This window comes from Notamacropus eugenii, chromosome 2 (genome assembly GCF_028372415.1).
Source record: "Notamacropus eugenii isolate mMacEug1 chromosome 2, mMacEug1.pri_v2, whole genome shotgun sequence".
NCBI lineage: Eukaryota > Metazoa > Chordata > Mammalia > Diprotodontia > Macropodidae > Notamacropus > Notamacropus eugenii.
Window position 1 is genome coordinate 401,567,007 of NC_092873.1, and position 22,621 is coordinate 401,589,627.

A 22,621-nucleotide genomic window follows, 5' to 3' on the forward strand; every position below is an offset into this window, starting at 1 on the left:
TAAATGAAATCGGTTGAAAGATATTTGACCAAGGAAATCTTCCTTATTCAGACTATAACAGGAAATTCAAATTTCACACCATTTTTAATACTTCCACAATTGTATCTTGTATATATAGACTCATTAGGTTTATTAATGAACTCAGAAGACTGGCGAATAATAACAGTAAAGATACTGATTACCAATAAAAGACCCATAGCTAGGCATATACTGAAAATGTCTAACACCTGGCTCCAAAAAATGTATACATGATATAATTTTCAGCTTAGTATCATTGTTAATATTTTCTCTATCACTTATGTGTGTACATATATGTATATGCATACATACATATACATATACACACATATATAAATTTGATTTGCAGTTTGCCAATTCCTAAGTCATAATGTCCACACTGAAAATTTCACAACTGTGTCTCCTGAGCCAGTAGGACTTGGCTCCAGCATACCTGTGAAGCCATATCCCCTGCTCACCCTAATCAGCCCAATCACCCTTCTAATGAAGTGACTGATTCACCAATTAATTGAGAACTGAGTATCTCTCATCCATGAAATGTTAAAAATAAGATTTTAAGGACTGATCAAATGAACCAATGACTTAAAAAGTCATCTATTCTAACTCCCTCACATTATAGGTGAGGAAATTTGCTCCAGAAGATTAAATAATGTGCCCAAGATTACACAAAGTAGAAGAGGTGGGATTTGAACCCATGTCTTCTCACTTTTCCACTAGAGGCAGCTAGGTGGAGTAGTGGATAGAGTGCTGGGTGTGAAGTCAGCAATACCTGAGTAAATATGAGTATATCAGATTTAATCTGGCTTGATCAAATGAGGCATCCCACTAGCTGAATGACCCTGGACAAGTCATTTACTCTTTGGTTGTTCTGAGAACCAATGAAACAATCCTTAACTTGTAAAGCGTTTAGCACAATGCTTGGCACATAGTCAATGCTTAAAGATGCTTGTTCCTTCCCTTCCTACTGTAGTGGAAAAATACAATATATGAATTATGAAGAATGAATCTAATTGTGGATAGGGGAAATAGATAAAATGTAGTCCTCTGGTTCAAACAAAGAAAGCCATTTGGTGAAGGAGAGACATAGGAGTTATACAACTTTACAAACCACTTACATTTTTTGTTTTGAAATTTTATTTTATTCTGAACTTAAGAAATAAAACAAGCTCTTCTATAACATAGTAGAATGGGGAGGAAAAGATCATTGTACATGAAATTGCTAATCTATTATGTATAACTTCCTATTCCTTTTAAATATATAAAAGAGTTATCCTATAACTCTTTTTTCCATTTTTTTCTAGCCCTAGAGATGGCTATCATTAAACACAAATTTGTGTATATACATGTATATACACACATATATACATATATATATACACACTCACAAATATGTAAAACGATTCTATACATACTTCTATTTAACATTCCTTTCTCTAGATGCAGATAGTGTCTTCCTTCATATGTCCTTTGTAGTCCTTTGTAGTTAATTTGGGTATTTATAATAGTCAAAATAACTTAGTCACTCAAAGTTGTTTTTAAAACAATGTTGTTGCCATATGAAATTGAACCAGAAAGCTAGAATAAAAGGATTCAGTTCTCAGCCTATATCATACCTTGAGCTAAATTGATGTGCTTCCCATATACATGGGGATCCAAGCAGAAATTGTCATTCCATCCAGGCAACTCACCTCCTTTTTCTGCTCTTTCTGAGAACTCTTGAATTATTCACTTCATCTTGATCCTGTGATACTACATTTCCCTGCTGTCTCTGATGTGTTTCTTTCCTATCTTTAATTTTAGACTTTCAAAGGGCAACATTTTAAATCCTTACCTATCAGCAACTTTGGACATTTTTAACCGATGTCTGTCTAGCTGTATTTGCCAGTATTTTATCTGGAAAAAGAAAAGGAGGAGAAACAGTTACAGGGATGACAGATATGTTGCTCCAGTCAGAACTTCTATTTCCAAATTTTGAATCTGAGCAATGCTAAACTGACATTTAATGAATTCAGTTAGAAAAATTAAATAAAATCATTAGTATATAATGGAGGTAACACTCTTCTTCAAGTAATTTGTTCTATAGTACAATCTGGTTATGAGAACAGAAACCAGTATGATGATAGTTGAATATATTACCTGCAGAACAAAAATTATTAAACATTCTGCCTAATTTAATAAAAGAAGGTAAATGTCTTTTTTCCCCTTAAAGAGTAAACAATTTCTTCAACATCCCACTGACAAGCAAAGAACAGTCATATTTTAACCAATATTTCATTCAAAAAATAAAATTCATTCATCATTTGTAGTTAGAAACCTTTTGTCCAATTCTGATTCACTGCCTCTGAAGGCCAGACAAGAAACATCAGAGACACATGCTTAAAAATATCTGATCTCCAAATCCCTCCATCTGCCTTGACTGACCTGCCCTCTACATGAAATTACATGAATAAAACTTTAAATTAAAAGGCTTTCCATGGAAACAATTTCTAATAATGCATTGCCTCACATAGATTAAAAATCCATTAGAAAAGGGTTTATAATGTTTACACTACTGTTTAGTACATCATCAAGTTGAATGTTAATAATCCCTCTATAAGCTAATGCACAGTAGAGTATTAGGAGGAAGAGAGTCAAACAGAAAGAAAAAGAAAACAAAATGAAACTGGTCACTGAAACAATCTAAGGGATCCCATTATTAATGAACTGCAGAACTGGAATGTCAATATAAGTGAAGAAAAAAAGGGTGCTAAAGTCTTCAAATTCTCAGTTTTTATTCAGTATCACCCAACGGGAGCTATCTTAGCCACAGGAATATGTCAGTCAGTAGACAGTTATCCCCTAGGGTACAGCATATATAGCTTATAAGATTTTACCACTGCCTTAATTTAATTTATCTTTCATAACTATCTAGCTCCCTCATCTCTGGATAAGTGATTTTTCAAGCAGCCTCCAGATAATTAATGTGGTTTCCCAAGCATTATGACACCAGAAATGGGTGTCTTGAGAAAATATCCTCTCCATTAAATGAGATAATATTTGTAAAACCCCCTTACTCCCTTCCTTCCTTCCTTCCTTCCTTCCTTCCTTCCTTCCTTCCTTCCTTCCTTCCTTCCTTCCTTCCTTCCTTCCTTCCTTTTCTTCCTTTCATGTTTTGTCAGCTCGTTATGTGTGTGCTTAACAAGAATTCACTTCCCTAAATCTAATCACCCCTAAGTGACCTAATAAAATTGAATTCCTGAAATTTTGGACCAGATTTCTAGACAAGGGGTGAATGGGTCACCTACCAAGGTAACTAATTTCATGAGACTCACTCAATACATTGTCCTTTTTTCGTCTTTACAAACTTTTACTGTTAGTGTATACCTCAAAATTCAGAAGCTTTTGTGATGACTATATCTGTACGTGGAAAGCCCAGGAATGTGTCTGAGTGAGGAAACAGTTACTTTGCCCCTATAGAATATTGCTCTGTCCATTCCATTTCTTTACCCAGTGACCTAAACAGAGAATCTAAGAGACTGACTTTGAGATATAGGGAACCTGCCAACCTAAGAAGGTTTGGTAGTTGTTCACCAAAAAGAATTACCTGGTTTAGAACCTGGTCTTCAGAGATTACAGTTAAGAGATATGTGCAGTATTCACCATAAAGCAAGCAGGGGTTCTAAACCTCTCTGGGTTCTAAAACCTTTTGGTAATACAGTGATGTCCATGAACATTTTCTCAGAATAATCTTTTTAAAATAATTGCTGAAAGTGCTAAATTTCAGTTAGACATTAGGGTAGTGAAAATAGATCTCTCTCTCTCTCTCTCTCTCTCTCTCTCTCTTCTCTCTCTCTCTCTCTCTCTCTCTCTCTCTCTCTCTCTCTCTCTCTCTCTCTCTCTCTCTCTCTCTCTCCCCCTCTCTCTCTCTCCCCATTCAGATACCTTGAAAGTTATTTATGATCTAAGGATCACAGGTTAAGTTCTTTTAAACTAGAACTCTAAGAAAGAGACCTAAATCCCTGAATCAGGAAGATGAATCTGAAGAAAAAAAGGACTGTGAGTGCCCTAGGTGGCAGAGAAGACCTTGTCTTTATTCTAAGCATAGTGGTGCCAGGTCTGGGGATGTCCTGATATGAAGACGAAAGCCTTCACAGTCAAGACTTTGAAGGAACAAGATAGAAGGACCTGTGGGAGACTTTTTGCTGGTACTAGCCACTGACTAGCCACTGACTTCTGGCATTTCTAGCAGAATTTGAAAGGTTTTAAGCTAAGATAACACATCAATACCAATTCTTCCCTTGAGGAAATGAAAGCTAAAGAATTTAGATGAGACAGTAGTTACACAGCAGCAACTGAGCAGTATTTGGTAGAATAGTATCCAGGGGAGAATACCAAAAACACTACAAGGGAGCAGGACTGGCAGAAGATTAGTGACATCACATACCAATGACTCTATAATTGTGGAATTGTGAGTTGTCCTTCCATCAATATGCCTTAGCAAAGTGTGTTCTCACTATATGTTCCTCTTCAGGTGCGAGCCTTGGCCACATATATTCCTTGTCTGTATCCACTCTTTCCACTGATATATACATTTGTGGGATAATATATCCCAGACTCATGGGAAAAAGATTTTGTTGCTAATTTTCTTACTATATCCTTTATTTAAGTCATTTTGTTTTCTTCAAAAGGAATCAAGTCTTCTGTCTGACCATTAAAGTTAAGCATATTAGTCTAGACTTGTGAACCATAGTTTTAGGTTACATGGGCCCACAGAGTATTTTGAACCCAGGACAATAGTTTTCTATTGGCTCTCTAGTAAGTGAGTGAGGGCATGTGCCACAAAGCGCTATGTCTACACCAACAACGAAAAGTATGGAACTCAAGCAATAATGTGATAATAGCTTACTCATGTGTAGAGTGGCATTATCTCTGTAGGTTTCCTCACACATATGTATGGGCACATGTACATGCATGGGTATCTCAAGATTTCTCAAGTTCTGTGTCATAGAAGTCAAAATCATGGAATTAAAAAAAGATCATAGCTGGCAGTGGGGCCAAATTACAGGTCATACAGGAATTATGACTGAGTTTTCCATGTGGCCTCAAGCTTGGAGTCTTGGAAATATGTAAGGATGTGAAGAAGGCATACTGGAGCCTGGAATAGCTATGTCTGGCAGTGAAGTACCTAGGAAAAAGATACTATTTTTATTTTTAATAATTAGAGACCTGAGGGCACAGGAAAAAGTGATTTGAAGAATGAATGACTCAGAGAAGGATCAAATACTATAATATATATACATATATATAGAAAGCAGTTTGCTTAAAGACCTATATGTATTACATATTATTATTATTAAGGAAAAAATAAAAGTTTGAGTCTCACTGTTGTGTCAGATGAGAACATGACTTTTGAACACATATTTTTGCTACAGAATGGGTAAGAGGTGCACAGTAGCAGCACTTACCAGCTGGTTCTCAGTTTAGTTTTGCAATAATACTTTATCACAAGGCATTTAGAAAGTTAACAAACCTGTTGGTGTAATTCGTCTTCTGTTGGAGGCTTAGTTTCTGGTATGGGTGTGTGGGTTGGACTGTGGCTTCGAATATCATTTTGTAATCCATAGACTGACTAGATTTAAACCAAAACAAGAAACACATTAGTCCTTAAACAAAATTCATATATTTAATCTTCCTTTGAAGTCTTACTTTATGTCACCTCTTTGGTAAAGTCTTCCCATCATTTAAATTATGTTTCATATCAAAATTTCTAGGGCAAATATCTTGTGTTGAAAAATTGAGCCTTTCATTTTTGATTCATTAAACTCTGATTATAGATAGTGAACATGAAAGGACACAATAATAGATTATTTTGGGGGGGGTAGGAGTATGTAAGAGGTGGACAGAATACTGAGGATGAAGCTTAGTAACAATATTCTAAGTATAATCTTCAGGGAATGGAAATGGAAATAGGAGAGAAAACACAATAAATTCATCTAAGGCAAAACATGATGTAAGCTTTAACGAGAAAAGGAATAGAGTTCAGGGTTAAAAAGCTTAGATAAGGAGGAGACCTGGCTATCTGAATTATTTTATGATAAAAGAACTAAAACGTGATGGGATCTCAGAGGTCAGTTAGCCCAGCCCCATCATTTCACACATCAGGAGGCAGAGGTTCGGGGGGGATGTTAAATGATTGATGAAGATCATACTGGTTGTAAATGTTAAGGGCCAGTTTGGAACCAAAATCCAACCATCACCATCATCATGTTCCTCTCAGAATCAGTATTCTTTCCATTGTACCATGCTGTCTACCCAAGGCAGAATTCAGTTTCTAGTTATGTTTACACATGTCACTTTGTCATTAGTGACCCCATTTGGGGTTTTCTTGGCAAAGAGACTGGAGTGGTTTGCCATTCCCTTCTCCAGCTCATTTTACAGATGAGGAAACTGAGGCAAACAGGGTTAAGTGACTTCCCAGGGATCACACAGTTAGTACGTGTCTGAGGCTGGATTTGAGCTCACAAAGATGAGTCTTGCTGACTCCAAGCCCAGTGCTCTATCCGCTGTGGTGGCAGTGTTCACATGATCCTTTTAAAAAATACCCTCGGCTTCAGCTTTCTCCTATTTACTTTAGTAGTGTAGTGCATAGTGAGCTGGCTTTGGAGTCAGAAAGAGGTCAAATGCTTTTTAGTTCTGTGACTTTAGCCTTTGTTTGTCTCAATCTCCTCAACTACAGAGTGGGGATAGTAACATCTCCTACCTTGCAGGGTTATTATGAGAACTAAGATAACATTCATAAAAAGCACTTCGCATGATGCCAGGAGCATAATAGGTCCTATATAAATGCTTATTCCCTACTCTTCCTCCTCAGTCCATAAAGTCTGAGAATTACCAGAGAAAAAATTTAATGGATGCTTTTGGAATGAGTGGGAAGTTAGGGGACTTGGAATCAGAAAGACTCATCTTCATGAGTTCAAATCCAGCCTTAGACAAGCATTAACTGTGTGACCCTGGGCAAGTCATTTAACCCTGTTTGCCTCAGTTTCTCAGCTGTAAAATGAGCTGGAGAAGGAAATGGCAAACCACTCCAATACCATTACCAAGGAAGATGAAACACTTCATAGCCAAGATTTTGAGGGAACAAGAGAGAAGAACTTGATGGGAGGCTTTTTACCGGTACTAGCCAATGACTTCTGGTTTTTGTAGCAGAATTGGACGGGTTTAAGCCAAGATGAAGTTTGGAAGAACTGAACACAACTGAAATGACCAAATACCAACAACAAAATTGGAGTGAGGAGTATGACAGCAGCCCTAATGCACTATTTTGCTTGGCTCCAATACCTGAAGGTGAACTTTTATATTTTAAAAGCCACGGTTGATATTTAGACTGAGATAATGACTTAATACTTTCTAAACTACTCTCTACAGCATACTATTTTTTTTTATCTTTATAGAGATTTGCTTTGTCTCAGATTAAAAGTTATGATGACTGGCTGTCATAAGTCAGCGCTAAAGTTTAAGATCATAAGAAAAACCAGAAAACTTAAAAAGGAATCAATATATAACAATTAAGTAAATGAAAAAAGAATAGAAGTGAAGCATACAGAACTAGTAAGCCTGATTCATTATTCCACATGTATTCCAGACAAATCGTTCCTTCTGGGATCTTCAGATGACCGAACTGAATCACTAAATCTTACCTTGGACCTCTGTAGATGCCATCTAAATAGACTATGAGTCAACTTGTCTGTCATTTTACAAACCCTCTTAACTCTGGAAGGACAGTGGATGAAATAAAAAGCTTAGACTTTCTTTTTGTTGCATTACTTAAGCTATGAATAAGATCTATGATTCCATCACCATTTTCCTTTCAGATCAAATACTGACATTTAGACTGTCATGTCCTATAACATGAGTTTTTATTTTAGCAAGCAAAAATGCTAGGTGACTTAGCTTTATTTGGACTCTTTTAGAAGATCCTTAAAAACATACCTCTTTATGAAGAACAAAAATGAGAAACACAAAAACCCAACCAAAAGTTTATAACCAAATTTCAGTTGACAGCTTCAATAGGATACTGGATTAAAGTAAGTAAAACCAAAATTATGTGGGAAATTAAAATATTGTAGATAAAGAAGGAATAAGATGATCTTAAAGGTCCCTTCTAGATTCAAAATTCTGTAATGGAGGTTCCATGCAAGTATAGGCTCATCAACTTGTTCAAATGACATCTCCATATGGAGATCTCTAGGAAGAAGATGGCTTCTCTCTCCGTGGAAGAAGCTATGGAAGGAAATGGTATCTGTCCACATAGAGAATTCTAAGGAGCTGCTTTGGAGAAAATTGTGATGACACATAAAATATGTAGACTTTCTATAACTGGTTCCAGTTAGCTAAAGATGTGATGAAGAAAAGGCTTTTTGATTTGCTGCAAAGAGATTCAAAGAATCCTATCAGTCTCAGCCTCCCCCTCTGTGTCTCAGGGCTCTTGTTGATCAGTGAAGGGATTGGAGCCTAAGACCTGAATTCAAAAGGTCAAGACGGCTTCTTGGCATTCTGTCATACCTGAATTCAGGTTTGCAGCCAATGCAATATTGATATATATTAAGGTGTAAAAATAATGGAGCCTTCTTCAGCATCCCATCCATCCAGAGTCCAAGTTTCATAGCCTGAGAAGTTAGGAGTCACCTTTAGGAGTGGTTTTCAGGACCTCAGTCCAGGAATAACTCATTTGACAGTGATACAGTCTTTAGATGTGGACTTGATTGATGTGACCAATACCATGTAGGAACTGAGCAAAATTGTGAGCTTAATCATACCTTTCCCCCCATACCTCTAATAAGTCAAGGTGGTATAGGACTGTTAAAGTTAGTGGTGGTATAAGATTGTTAAAGTAATTGTTTGTACCTTTGTTCTTGCTATATCTATGAAGTAAATACTCCTGTATAAAATCTAATCAATCTTAATTGGTTAAATGGAACTTGAGTACTCTTAACTGGACCATAGTTCACGTGACCTCTACTTATAACCTCTCACAGTACCCTGAAACCCTTAAGAGGAAGATGTAGCCAGAAGGGGCCAAAGCAAGTCATTTTAAAATTCTGCAATTTTAAGAGGTCATATTTCTTAGGTACCTGAAAGTCTCAGTTTATGAAATTAGTTTAACTGCTACATTGTCCACACCAAAAGCAATAGACTCATGAGGGGTAGATCTTAGGGAGATTGGCTATTGACAATCAAGTGACTCAGGGGTTTCAATTTTGACTGATCCCCAAAGTAAACGCTTCAGAGTTCATTGTACTACTAATATAAGACTACAGATCTGTTGAGATTCAGAAGCCAGAGAAGAGTATGTAAGAGAATCACAGTTTTAAATGATATTTTTGGAAGTGTTAGGGACTAATATTTTGCAAGTATAAGAGAAAAGTGGGCTGTTGCAATTATCAGCTGGCTGCGGGAGAAAGACCACTGGACTTGGACTTATAGAATGTACTCTAACCCTAGCTTTGTCACTTACTGTCTTTGTGACTTCGAGCATGCCATTTTGCCATTCAGGATCTCTGTTTACTTATCTATAAAAGGAGAGAGTTAGACTAGGTAATCTATGAGGTTCCTTTCAGCTCTAAATTTATGGTCTTATCAGTTGTAGATTGATCCAACATGGCTTATTTCATAGACACTGGAGACATAGAAATTGATTCCCCTTCTCATGGGGGTATTTTGAGGCTTATATCCATTGCAAGTACTTTGAAATCTTTGTGAAAAGAAGTGACATGCTATTTGTGGAACATATAAGAGATATTTGAGTTGGCTAATTCCAAATATCAAACTCAACTATTAATCCAAGGGTTTCTGAGTCTCTATTAATTTCAAAATTTATAATCTTACACACACATATATACACATATATGAGTTCATAGCTTCATCACTGAATCTTGCAATCATGTATCTGTGCATGTACATACATATTTATGTTCAGTTAATGAACATACATGCAACTCAGAACTTGTTAAATAAAGCGAAAATTGTCTAAACCTCAGGACTGCATTTTTTAAATAAATCCGTTAAAGCAATATGCTTGAACATCATACATTGGCATCTTGAAGTAAGGATCCATGTTCAGCGGAGGCTTCTACAATGACTTCCCTTACTATATAATACTGTATAGTAGCAAGTGCACTAGATGTGCAATAAGGGGGGATCTAGGCTCTAATACCACCCCCTACACTAGTCATTTGAAAAATGGGCTCCTCACTTCTGATTCTGGGAATAACATCTTTAAGACTTATCTCACAGATCCGTTGTGGGCATTAAATGTGATTTTAAAAAGGTGATATAATAATAGTCAGAATTATGATAACAACTAACATTTACATATCACTTATGTCCTAGACACTGTGATAAGTACATTACAAATATTATATTATTTGATCCCTACCACAACCCTAAGAGTAAGGAGCTATTGTTATCCCCATTTTATAGAAGAAGAACTAGACAAATAGAGGAAAAGTGACTTGCCCAGAGTCACAGAGTTAGAAAGTGTCTGAGGCTAGATTTGAAGTCAAGTTTTTCTGACTCCAAGTCCAGTACTCTATCTATTGCACCATCTGACATTACAAACTTTTAATCCTATATCAATGTTAGCAATTATTACAAACACATAAGTGCACAAATATGTTTTAGAGGTTAGGTGGATTAATGGATAGGGGTTTAGATATGGCCCAGAAAAAAGCAGCATTCAAATTCCATCCCTGCTACTTACTAGCTTTTTGACCCTAGGGAAATACTCTGCAACTTTTCATGTACAACATGGAGATACTGTACTACATTGTTTACAAGATCCCCTGTATTTTTAAATCTATGAGCCTATGGTCTTATTAATGTACTTATTATTTAAATAAACTGAGATTGTTCCTCCCCCAAAGAATAAACTGGACTTCACAAATTTGTTCACTGTTTTTCATTACTATGTATATTAGTTAATGTTTGCTCAAGATCAGTAACACTACACTAATATACAAGTCAGGAAAATAGAGGAAAGCAACAGAGAACAATAGGGAGGGTGATGGAAATTAACAGTATATTGTTGCTTCAGGAGACAAAGAAACTAGAGAAGGCTGTCAAAATTTCCATATGATTGGAATACCTAACTGCATACCAGAGAAGCATTCACTTGTAGCTAAGAATTCCCAAAGAATTTGAGAATGATTCATTCCTGAAGCGCATATTTTAATCTCCAATTTCCTTTTGTGTTCATGAATCATATTTAAAAATTGTATATACCTACACAGAAACACTGAGGGTAAATTGCTACTAATATAATCTTTATATACCTGGCAAAAATACCAGGTATGTGTTAATTGACTACTTCTAAATATTAGAGCAGGAGAACAAGACATAAGGAGAGACAAGGTGGGGTAGAGGGAGGGGAACAGGGATAATAACAAGAAAAGTGGAGGGAGAAGACAGAGAGAGAGAAGTGAGGGAACAGAGACCATGAGAGGATTAGGAGGAGGTTGGAACAATCTGTGTCTGAGTTTACAGTCATTCAGTCATGGCTATATATATATATATATATATATATATATATATATAAGACAAATAGAGCATTTAAATTATTTCAGAATCCTAAACATTATTGTTGTTTTGGTTGGGACTAATTCTAATAAATTCAATGTGACAGAAATTGTGGAGCGAGATTTACAAAGAGAAGAGAAAACAATTTTTGAATAGTCTAAAATGGAAATATGCTATAATAATCATGATGTCACTCTTTAAGCCTGTTATGTTCAACGGCCAAGATCTTGGTGTTGACTCTGGAAATCATTTTGAAACTGACGTATAGGATCGGAGGTCAAGTCCCTTTTGTAGAGTTTATTTATTTTTCCATCTTTTTAAGGGGTTACATTTAGATGGCAGCATTTCTAGTCAGTACTTTTCAATCCAACAGAGAAAGCTTTTGAATGCTCTATTGACAAAATATCACTATGGAGTCTAGTTCTAAAAAAAAAAAGAGAACATACATCCATCCATTTATGTTCAAGTTGTTCTCAGCAATTCCAGAAGTGGGACAGAAGCTGCTAGGTATAATCCAGGTTTTTTTGTTTTTGTTTTTCCAAATCAGAATCTATTTTCCCTAGGTTTTAGTTGGGGAAAATTAACATATAAGAGAAAACTGTGAACAGGATCTCTTCCCAATTCATCAGGAGAGAACAGGAGTTACTTCCCTCAATATTTTTGGTGAACTGTATTTTTGTTTTGTTTTGTTTTGTTTTCATCTTGCTCTCCATCGTAGCTATGAGTGCACTCATGCTATGCCTTTGAGGAGAGTTTCAAAAGGCTGATGGGTGGAGAGACTGGCAAGAAATAAACAGAGTAATAGTTGTTCGTTTTGTCTAGCTTTGCCTTCTCTCCTAGAGGCAAAATAAAAACCCTTTCTGACTGCTGTATTTGAACTGGTTTTATGACACTTGCTGAAGGTTGATGTTGTTTTTTAAACCCAGGTACTAAGGAGAGCTGCCTTGAATTAAAAGTATCTTATTATATGAAGAACCTTGGCCTCTATTCAATATGCCCTCCAGCTGTCGTTGTTCATTTGTGTCTGACTCTTAGTGACCCCATGGACCATATTGTTCATGAGGTTTTCTTGGCAAAGATACTGGAATGGTTTGCCATTTCCTTCTCTAGTAGAGAAGCTTATTGTAGCTGCATTCTAGGCAAACAGAGTTTAAGTGAATTACCCAAGGTCACCCAGCTAGTGTGTTCGTCCTTTGTTGCCAAAGAAGACCATGCCATCAGAGAAATGATGACATGACTTGCACTTGACTTTGTTTTGAGTGAGGGAGGGCTGTGCAGGTCACCAGCCTCACTTCTCCTCCAGAGCCATCTGTATCCAGTGACCAGATATTCATCAGGATGACTGGAGATGACCCAGGATGAGACAATTGGGGTTAAGTGACTTGCCCAAGGTCACATAGCTAGTAAGTGTCAAGTGTCTGAGGTGAGATTTGAATTCAGGTCCTACTGACTCCTGCACTGGTGCTCTATCCACTGCACCATCTAGCTGCCACCACACAGCTAGTAAGCATTTGATGACAGATTCGAATTCCAGTCTTCCTGATTCCAGGTCTAACACTGTAGCACTGAGTCATTTAACTGCCCCATCCTTTAGTTATACTATTATATGAATAACACTATCAAAAATGCTTAGTGATTCTATCTGGCAGGCACTCTCTAGTTTATTCAATAACTCAATAAATCAGCATTAATTAAGCAACTACTGTGTGCCAGACACTGGGCTAAATACAAACACAAAAAGTGACACAGTTTTGACTTTAAAGGAAATATGAAGACTTAAGGAAGAGTCCATGAAAAGAAGTGTCCTGATCCTAATTAAAAACCATTAACAGAAAAGTGTCTTACAATTTTAATTTTTAATTCACTGTTGAGAAAAAAATTTTCTCCTTAATTTTTTGAAAGTATGCCTTCTCCTATTGTTTTCGTCCTTCATTCTGTGTCTATTTTACCTCCTCTGACTTGCAATTATGTAAGATGCTTACAATTATGTAAGATCTCTTCATGCTGATTCTCTCTCCTTGAGACCTCAGCCCCATTCTGCCTTTTGGAATTTACTTCTTGCCAGGTCTTCTTTGAGCTGAGGCTATACATGACTGAGCATCATCAGCCAACCTCTCATGCAGTTTTACTCAGGACAGTGAGAAATGAGATATTTTTGAGGTTTCAGAAAACAGTACTTTAGATTGATCCCAGATTTCTTGCTTATCCAAGGCAAGGATGGTGAGTACAACCAGACAAGTAAGTGTTCAGTAAAGCAACAAATGTAAAGGAGAATTCTGGTTCCTGGTGTAAATTCCATTTCTTTGGGAAGGGCATTGGTGGTGGCAGTAGTAATATAGTACAGAGTACAATCTGCTTCTTTTAGGGCGGGCATACAAGGAAGAGGGTTACCCCATTCCCCAAAGAGGCCAAAAGAAGAAGTAGATACAAGGCTTGGAGGTGGCAGTGAGATCTGTCTGTCTGTGTTCTTCCTCCATTTTCAAAGACCATGACATCAGAGAAATGATGACACGACTTGCACTTGACTTTGTTTTGAGTGAAGGAGGGCTGTGCAGGGTCACCAGCCTCACTTCCCCTCCCAGATCATCTGGATCCAGTGGCCAGATATTCATTAGGATGACTAGAGTTTAGGAGAAGGATATGACTATTGGAAAGTGGCATCACACAACGAAGAAATTGTAGACAGTAGGACTATTGTACAAAGGAAGTATGTCTGCATCTTCCTTCCTCTCCCCAAGACTCTGACACCCTGGGACAAAGCCTTGTTTACCCTGCCCTAGTTATGACTCTGTCGAAACATGGAAAAGAAAACAACAAACTTTGACGTGGCTGTAGCCCAGGTTCTTCCTGTGGATAAAGGACCCCATCACCCTCACCGAGGCAATCAGAACACTTGCTACTTTACCTTTCGAGTTTTGTGAGGGTTCCTCATTCTGGATGATTTTTTAATATCCACTTCGGTTGTGTTTACACAACCAGGCTAGAAATGGAAAATAGAGAAAATAGCTCCTTGAGAAAAGAGTTGTTCATCAGCGCATTTCTCTGCATATTAATGACAGCCGTTGGAAACATTGTGCATACACAGTGACAAGGAAAAGCACTGGGAGTTCTCCCTAAATTGCCTTAGCAGCCCCTATCAGCCAAAGCTGTTGTTGAGACAAAGAGGTTACTCTGTTTGACTTTTTACTCTCTACATTTTAAAACCTCCACTTACCATACAAAATATAATGCTCAGAAAAACACAGACAGGTTTGGATGTGAGTATGAGGAATTCTAATGATAATTTCTCCCTCTGCAAGGTCAGGGAGAGAGTCTACACAGTCCTCCTATGGAATGGTGCCTTCCTGGCTGATCTCCTGGCACTATCTTCCCTGGAGTGTAGAATGTTTACTTGGTCAGGGTATTATTATTATTAACATTACTATATAGTTATTTGGTTTACCCATGTTGAAAAACCAAAATGACATTTGGTCCGGCCAACTCCAACACTCCAACTCCAGAATGAATTTTTTACAGTGGTTACAAATTCCAGGAATTGGGGAGTCCATGATGGAAACATTTGTTCCTAGGCAACAATATGTGTGTGGCCACTGGAGTGCCACAATGAAGACTATAGAGAAAGGAACTGGTATACTGTATTCTATACACATAGAAGTTCACAGATCTCACCGGGCTCTTATTATCCCCTGATATGTCTTTGTAATACAGGCACGTGTGGGAAAGAGGAGGATGTGAGTGGTCAACAGCCACCCTTTATAATCTTCTTCAATCTTTAAAATTCTTATTCTTTTACTCAATGACAATGATCCTACTAGAGTTGCACAACAAGTGGTGGCAAAATTAACCAGATTCATGACTAATGAGCATTTTCCCCTTTTGGTGATGTTCCCAGTTTATGAACAGCATTGTTGAGAGAGAAAGAGTGCTTTAGGTAAAACTAAACAAGTTTTCCTTTTCTTTCTTTCTTTTTGTAATTTGGAAGAGAAAAGAGGAACAGGGAAAGGAATATTTATAGGTTCATCAGATCTCAGAGTCAGAAGGGACCTTCTCAATCATTCATGATTTAAAAGCAATGGAAAGTTATTACTGACATGGATTTTCCTTTTCTTTCCTATTTTTGCCTTGCTGATTAAGTATATCATAGCAAAGAGAAGAGGTAAGGCAGGCCCAGATAGATAACTCAAGTCTTCTTATGTCTGGCCAAAAACTTCAAGGTGCTTTATTTACTCAGGATCCCAACCCAGAGAAGATGAGGAAAGAAGAATCAGGAAAGGAGTGGGAATGATGAGAAGCATTTGGACTAGTTAAAGAAGATTCTTCTCCCAGACAGAGACAAACAATTAATAGTATAAGTTTATTTTTCTCAAAACTTTTGCTGATATGTTTTATTTTTACAAATCATTTATAAATGATTGCAAATTTGTGAGAAATCTCTTGTAACACATTAAAAGGGTTAAGTAAAATTAATAATACGTATTAGCTGTGTGACCTTGGGGCGAGTCACTTAACCTCTCTTAGCGTCAGTTTGTTCATTTGTAAAATGGGAATAAGAATAGTCCCTTCCTCACAGAGTTGTGAGGATCAAGTGAGAAAATATATGTATAGTGCTTTGTAAATCTCAGATTTTTACATAACTGTTAGTATCATTATTAAATACTTAGGGGCAAATAAAAATATGAGAACAGGTTTTAAAGTACACAAAAGTCTTATACTTATAATATCAGGAATGCTTCCATCAAGAAGAAATAGTATAGGCAGTTTTCAGATGAAGAAATCAAAGCTATCTATAGTCATATAAAAATGTTCTAAATCATTATTGATTAGAAAATGCAAATTAAAATAGCTGAAGTACCACCTCCCACCTATTAGATTGCCTACTATGACAGAAAAGGAAAATGATAAATGTTGGAGGGCATGTGGGAAAACTGGGACCCTCAGGAATTGTTAGTAGAATTGTCAACTGATCCAACCATTCTAGAGAACAATTTGGAACTATGCCCAAAGCGCAAAACTGTGCATACATTTTGATTCAGCAATACTATTACTAGATCTGTATTCCAAAGAGATCAAAAAATAAAAAGGACCTATTTGTACAGAAATATTTATAGCAGATCTTTTGTGGTGGCAAAAAATTGGAAATTAAGGGGATGCCCATCAATGGGAGAATGACTGAACAAGTAGTAGTATATAATTGTGATGGGATACTATTGTGCCACGAGAAACGACAAGCAGGATGTTTTCAGAAAAACTGGGAAAAACTTATATAAACTAATGCAAAATGAAGGAAGAAGGACCAAGAGAATGGTGCATACAGTAACAGCAATATTATATGATTAACTATGAATGACTTAACTATTCTCAGCAATACAATGATCCAAAGGACTCATGATGAAAAACTCTAAATTTTTCTAAAAAAATCCACATTCAGAGACAGACTTGATGGGAACTAAATGTAGACCAAAATATTACTATTTTTCACTTTATTTTTTCATGGTTTGTTTTTCTTTTGGCCTGTTTTTTTTCACAATATAACTAATATGGAAATATGTTTTACATGATTGTATATCCATAATCAATATTAAATTGCTTATCACCTTAGGGAAAGGGGGAATGTGAGGGAGAGAGAAAATTTGGAACTCAACATTTCTAAAAAATTGAATGTTAAAATTGTCTTTACATATAATTGGTGAAAAATAAAATATTATTTTAAAAAAGAAGAAATATCATTTTTCCCTTTTTCGAAGAAATCAAGACCTATGTATGTGTATGGAACACTGCATATACTATCATATTCAGTTAATATGTTATTAGGTGTTGTTTTCTTTATTACAAAGGATGTCTCTCTAGGTGACAGAAGGACATATTTAGGGTGGAAAAGACACAATAAAAAGATATCAATAAATATTAAAACAAACTTGTTTTCAAAGGTACTAGAAATAGCAAACACCAGATAACATCAAAAAATTAAACTGACTACACCTTAAAGATGGGAAATGTGGGAGTTATTGATAAATCAGCAGTGTATAATAAGACCATTAACTTATTACAACAAATACCAGCTAAAAGAAAGGATAAAGAAGCTATGGAATGAATTTCAAATTGATCCACCTGACTTATTAAATAAACCCTTAAAACCAAAAATAGAAAATCATACAAGGAACAGATATTACTATTTTCCATGGAAATCTAATCAACATAAACTAAATCACTACAGTGTCATGTGGAAGAGTTTAGAAACTATCTTAGCCGAAAACTTTATCTCATTCCTTAAAAACAGGAAGAAAAATTACATCTCCCAACTATAGACCAGTGAGCTTCACTTTGATATCTGGTCAAATGTTATAATAAATGTATTATTAAAGGGATTGTTAGTGAATATCTAGAAAAGTAAGCAGCGATCACAAAGGGTTAACATGCCAACATAATTAAAATCATTTGGGTGCTAAACTGATTGGGTTGGAGAGAGGGTAGCATGTATGTATGGTTTTCCTAGATTTTAATAAAGCTTTTGATGATCTTTAAAGCTATTCTTCTGGTAAATATGAAGAGGCTGAAGATAGATGGTAATATAATTATCTGGATATAAATTGTCTTTATTGTACAAAATACTAAATTAATCATTAATAGTTAATATCATCATGGAAGAAGGAAGCCAGCAGAGTATCCAGGTATGTGTGCTTGGCCTTGTATGATATAACATTTTTATTAGTGACTTGGATAAAAGTATAGATGGCTTCCTAATCAAATTTGCAGCTGACTCAAAGCTAGGAGATATAAGTAATGTCTGGAAGATAGTCAGAATTTGAACAGAACTTGGCAGGCTAGATCATTGGATTTCATCTAATAATATGAAATTTAAGAGGAACAAATATAGTTCTATGCCTTATACTTGGATTTACTTTAAAAATCTACAAGTATAGATAGAGGAGACATGGCTAGAGATAAGTTTGTCTGGAAAACATATGACTTTTAGTCTAATGCAAGCTCAACCTATGTCAATGGTGTGATATCAAAGTTAGAGAAACTAACGTGATCTTAGAGTGCATTAAAATATGCATGATTTCAAGGACTAGGGAGGTAATCGTCCCATTGTGCTCTGACTTGGTCAAGCCGTATCTGGAGTATTTTGTTCAAGCCTAGGAACTACATCTTAGAAGGGATATTGAGAAGCAGAGAAATCTCCAGATGAGGGTAACCAGAAGGTGTCAGACCTGGAACTCATGCAATAGGAAAACTGATGGAACTGATGATGTTTAACCAAAATAAGAGAAAACTTATTGGGCAAGCGATAACTGTCTTCACTTACTTAAAGAACTATTAAATGAATGAAGGAGTAGAATTCTTCTGTTTGGCCCTAAATTGCAGAACTGAGAATGATGGATGCAAGTCGCAAAAATTGACGTAGATAAGAATCATGTAGGATAAGAAGCATTGATGCACTACTGAAAGGAGTGCCTATATTGATAATATCACATATTCATTTAAATGTGAAAGTATGATATGGGTTCATTAAAATATTAGAAAAAAATAGCTTCATTGAAAGAGTGGTATGGGGAAAAGAGTAATGGACTAAAGAGCCAGGAGACCTGGTCTAGTGCCATTTCTCAGGCAGTGAAGTAGCATGGTGGATAAGAACACTTGGATTCAAGTCAGAAAAATCTGAGTTCAAATCCAAGCTCAGAGACTTAGTATTCGTATGACTCTGGGCAAATTACCTAACTTCAGTTGGTCTCGCTTTCCTCAACTGTAGCATACAGATAATAATATCATCTACCTCTCAACATTGATTTGAGGATCTAATGAGATAACCAAAGCACTTAGCACAGTCCCCTGGAACATAGTAGGTGCTTAATAAATACTTGTTTCCTTTTTTCTGTCTACTCAACCCTGCCAGTTTCTGCCACTAATCAACTACAGTAACTTTGAATGTGTTGCTCAACCTTTCTGGGCCTTATTTTATTTGTATAATAAAGGGTTAGTGCCAGGTGATCTAAAGTCTCTTTTTCTTTTAACATTAATTGATTCTAAAATCATAACCATAGTATCCTCTCACCAGGTAGAAGAGTCATCATCCAGCTCCAGGCATTCCTTTATAACATACCTGGCAAATGGTCATTTAACCTCATATTAAAGATTTCTAATAATGAGATATCTGCTGCCTTTTGAATCAGTCCATTATGGTGGGAGAATAATTTAGAGTAAGCAGTACTTCCAGTTCCTCTTAACCGTTACTGTCTGGTGGCTGTTTACTTTTAAAGCCAGCCTTGTCTTTACCCATGGCATGCTTAAGTTCATGTCCTGGGACTTATGTCCTCTAAGGCATCTGGTATTAGTTGTCAGAAACCTGGACTTTTACTCAAATGGGTCTGTGATCTGTTTTTGATACAGAACTTCTTATAGTATACAACATGGAGGTAATGGAGTAGGAGGAATAGGATAAAGAGAAGAAAAAGGAGGAAAAGAAAGAGAGAAGGATAAAGAGAAAGATGAGGAGGAGGAAGAAAGGAGAAAGGGAAGGAGGAGGAAGAGGAGGGAAAGAAGGAGATGGAGATGAAGAAGAAAAGAAGAAGAGGAGGAGAAGAAGAACCTCTATAAACCACGGAGTGATAGAGGTCAATCCCTCGTGAAAATGTAGACCATCCTTTTGTGGCAGAGCTGATGTTCTCCGCTCAATCTACCACAAGCAAGCACCAAATCCATGGGGAACATAAAGTAATCTATAACACCTTAAGTATCTCTTTCCAAATAGATGCAAATGTCTAGAACATAGTGGGTACTCAATCAATAAATATTTGTTGATTAATTGAAATACCTATGTGCACTTGACTTATGAAAGTATAATTGGTAATAGGTATAATAATTAGGTATAATAAAAGAATAAAATATACCTAGGAATTCAAAAACATCTATTGTCTGTGATTTTCTCTAGTTCTGTCAGAGTAGAATCAAAACCCTTTTCACAATATTATGTATTTTAATCTACTACAAGGCCCTCTTCAACTCTACGCAAGGGGTTTTAGTTTCTAAAGTAACACAAGGACTTCATTATAAGATAGTAGACCAGAGGGGAGAATTCATGGGTCCCATTATTGATACTGTGTTAAAGAGATAGATAAAAAATATATTTTTAGTTCTCTTAGATGTCAGCCATTAATTTTCATCCAGCATTTTTTTGGTAGAGAGGCAATGAAGTAAAATTATTAAATAAAGTTCAAATAAAGTTTTCAGACTGCATGGAATTTATTCTCATTGTGGTGACAATGAAAAGTAATGTGTCTTGAGAACTGGTGGCGTTTGGAATTCCTGAGTGTGAATCCATCCTCTGACCACATTACCTGTGTGACCCTGGCAAGTCATTCAAACTCTCAGTGCCCCAGACAACTGTCTAAAACCATGGGTTCTTATTTTGTGCACTTGTAGAGGGAAGATGTATTTATTTTTTTAGCCAGAAGTACCCTTTTCCAATTAAATCATCTCCCTCTCCTCCCCCGCCAAGAATATAATAACTGATTTATATACATTACTTTAAGTTTTGTGAAGAACTGTACATCCTAGTTTCTTTAGTATGTCTTACATTACTTATCACCACAACTTCATACCTCCCCATCCTGCTGCTGGCCCACCGTTGCTTTTTTCTAGGAGTTAAAGTACGGTAGAGAATATCAGCTCTGCCATAGAAGTATGGACTACATTTTCATGAGAGATTGACCTCTCTTTCACTAACATGACTAGACATGTTAAATGACTAACATCATTTCATGATGGATGGCACAGGTCAGAAGTTCACGTAAAGGCTTCTTGTGACACAACCAAAGTGAAGACCAGTGTACACATGTTAAGTTGAGGTCCTGAGGTCTTCTGACACCACAAATTAGTTCTATACTGTTCTTTCTCCAGAAAGCAACCTTCCCAATAGCTGCCAATTTTTCTAGTGCTTAAACCCAAATCAGGATCTACTTTATATAGCTCATTCTCCATGAGCCTGCTGTCTGTCCAGAGATCCACTTCTTATCTTAGAAGCCACATACATGAGAGACAAGAAACTATATTCAACTCATGCCCTTAATATCTACCACTTATTCAATCCTGGGCATGTCCCTTAAGACCAGCTATGAGCTATACTTTACTAATGTGGAAAACGGAATAATAATATTTATAGTACCTGTATCGCAAGGTTGTTATGAGTCTCCGATGAGGAATCTTGAAAACTTTAAAGGTCTATATAAATATTGGTAATAGGAACTGCATTACCTTATTTCTGTGAATCATGCTCCTACGTATATAATTGACATGAAAGTCTAAGGGCCTGAGTCAATAATGACTGTCTTTATCAACAGTATTATCGAGAGGACACTGCTGAGTGTATTTCCCAATAGCTATTGTCTCTTCACTGTATTTGGCCTAAGTTGAGCCTTGACTAATATCATATTTATATATCTTTGGGTCTAAAATTGTGAAAAAAAGTAATAATTCCATGAGAGCTGAATCATTCTTGACTGGCACTCTTCTTGGAATGAAAGCGTTTCAGGAGATAAGAATCAAAATTCTGCAAATATGCTCACACATTAGGGTAAACACCTTTTAAAGGAATTTTATTTGTATTCGTATTTTAAAATTCTGGAACTTCAGGAGGAAAAGACATGTTTTAGAAGGAAAGTGATATATATATATATATGTGCACATGCTGACAAGGGTGGTCATGATAATCAGAGGAATAGAAATTATGTCATATGGGGACCAGATGAAAGAACTGGGTTGTCTAGTCAAGCAAAGAGACTTTAAGAGAAATGTGAAAGATGTCTTCAAGTATTTGAAATGCTGATGTGTTGAAGGGACATTGGAGTTACTCAGGAAGTAGAATTAGGAACCATGGATAGATGTTACAGAATGGCAAAAATAGGCACAAAATTAAAGGTTGGTGGTAGTGGTGGAGTGCATTGATCACAGTAAGCCTTGATCCCATGCTCGGTGGAGGCTTATTTTTATGCAGGCTAAAAATTAGAAATTGAGACCATGCCTATCAGTTGGAGAATGATTAAACAAGCTG

The 22,621-nt window shown here is 36.4% G+C and overlaps 1 protein-coding gene across 5 annotated transcripts in view; it reads right to left on the minus strand.

Moving 5' to 3' along the window:
* Window positions 1-22,621, minus strand: part of RGS7 (regulator of G protein signaling 7) — a 699,575-nt gene that overhangs the window by 35,505 nt on the left and 641,449 nt on the right. For all 5 annotated transcript variants that reach the window (XM_072647574.1, XM_072647571.1, XM_072647570.1 and 2 more), the window contains 3 exons: window positions 14,480-14,554; window positions 5,528-5,626; window positions 1,850-1,911 (listed from right to left, as the gene is read on the minus strand). In XM_072647574.1, coding sequence (XP_072503675.1) covers window positions 1,850-1,911; window positions 5,528-5,626; window positions 14,480-14,554 — 236 coding nt within the window. The remainder of the gene's footprint in view (window positions 1-1,849; window positions 1,912-5,527; window positions 5,627-14,479; window positions 14,555-22,621) is intronic.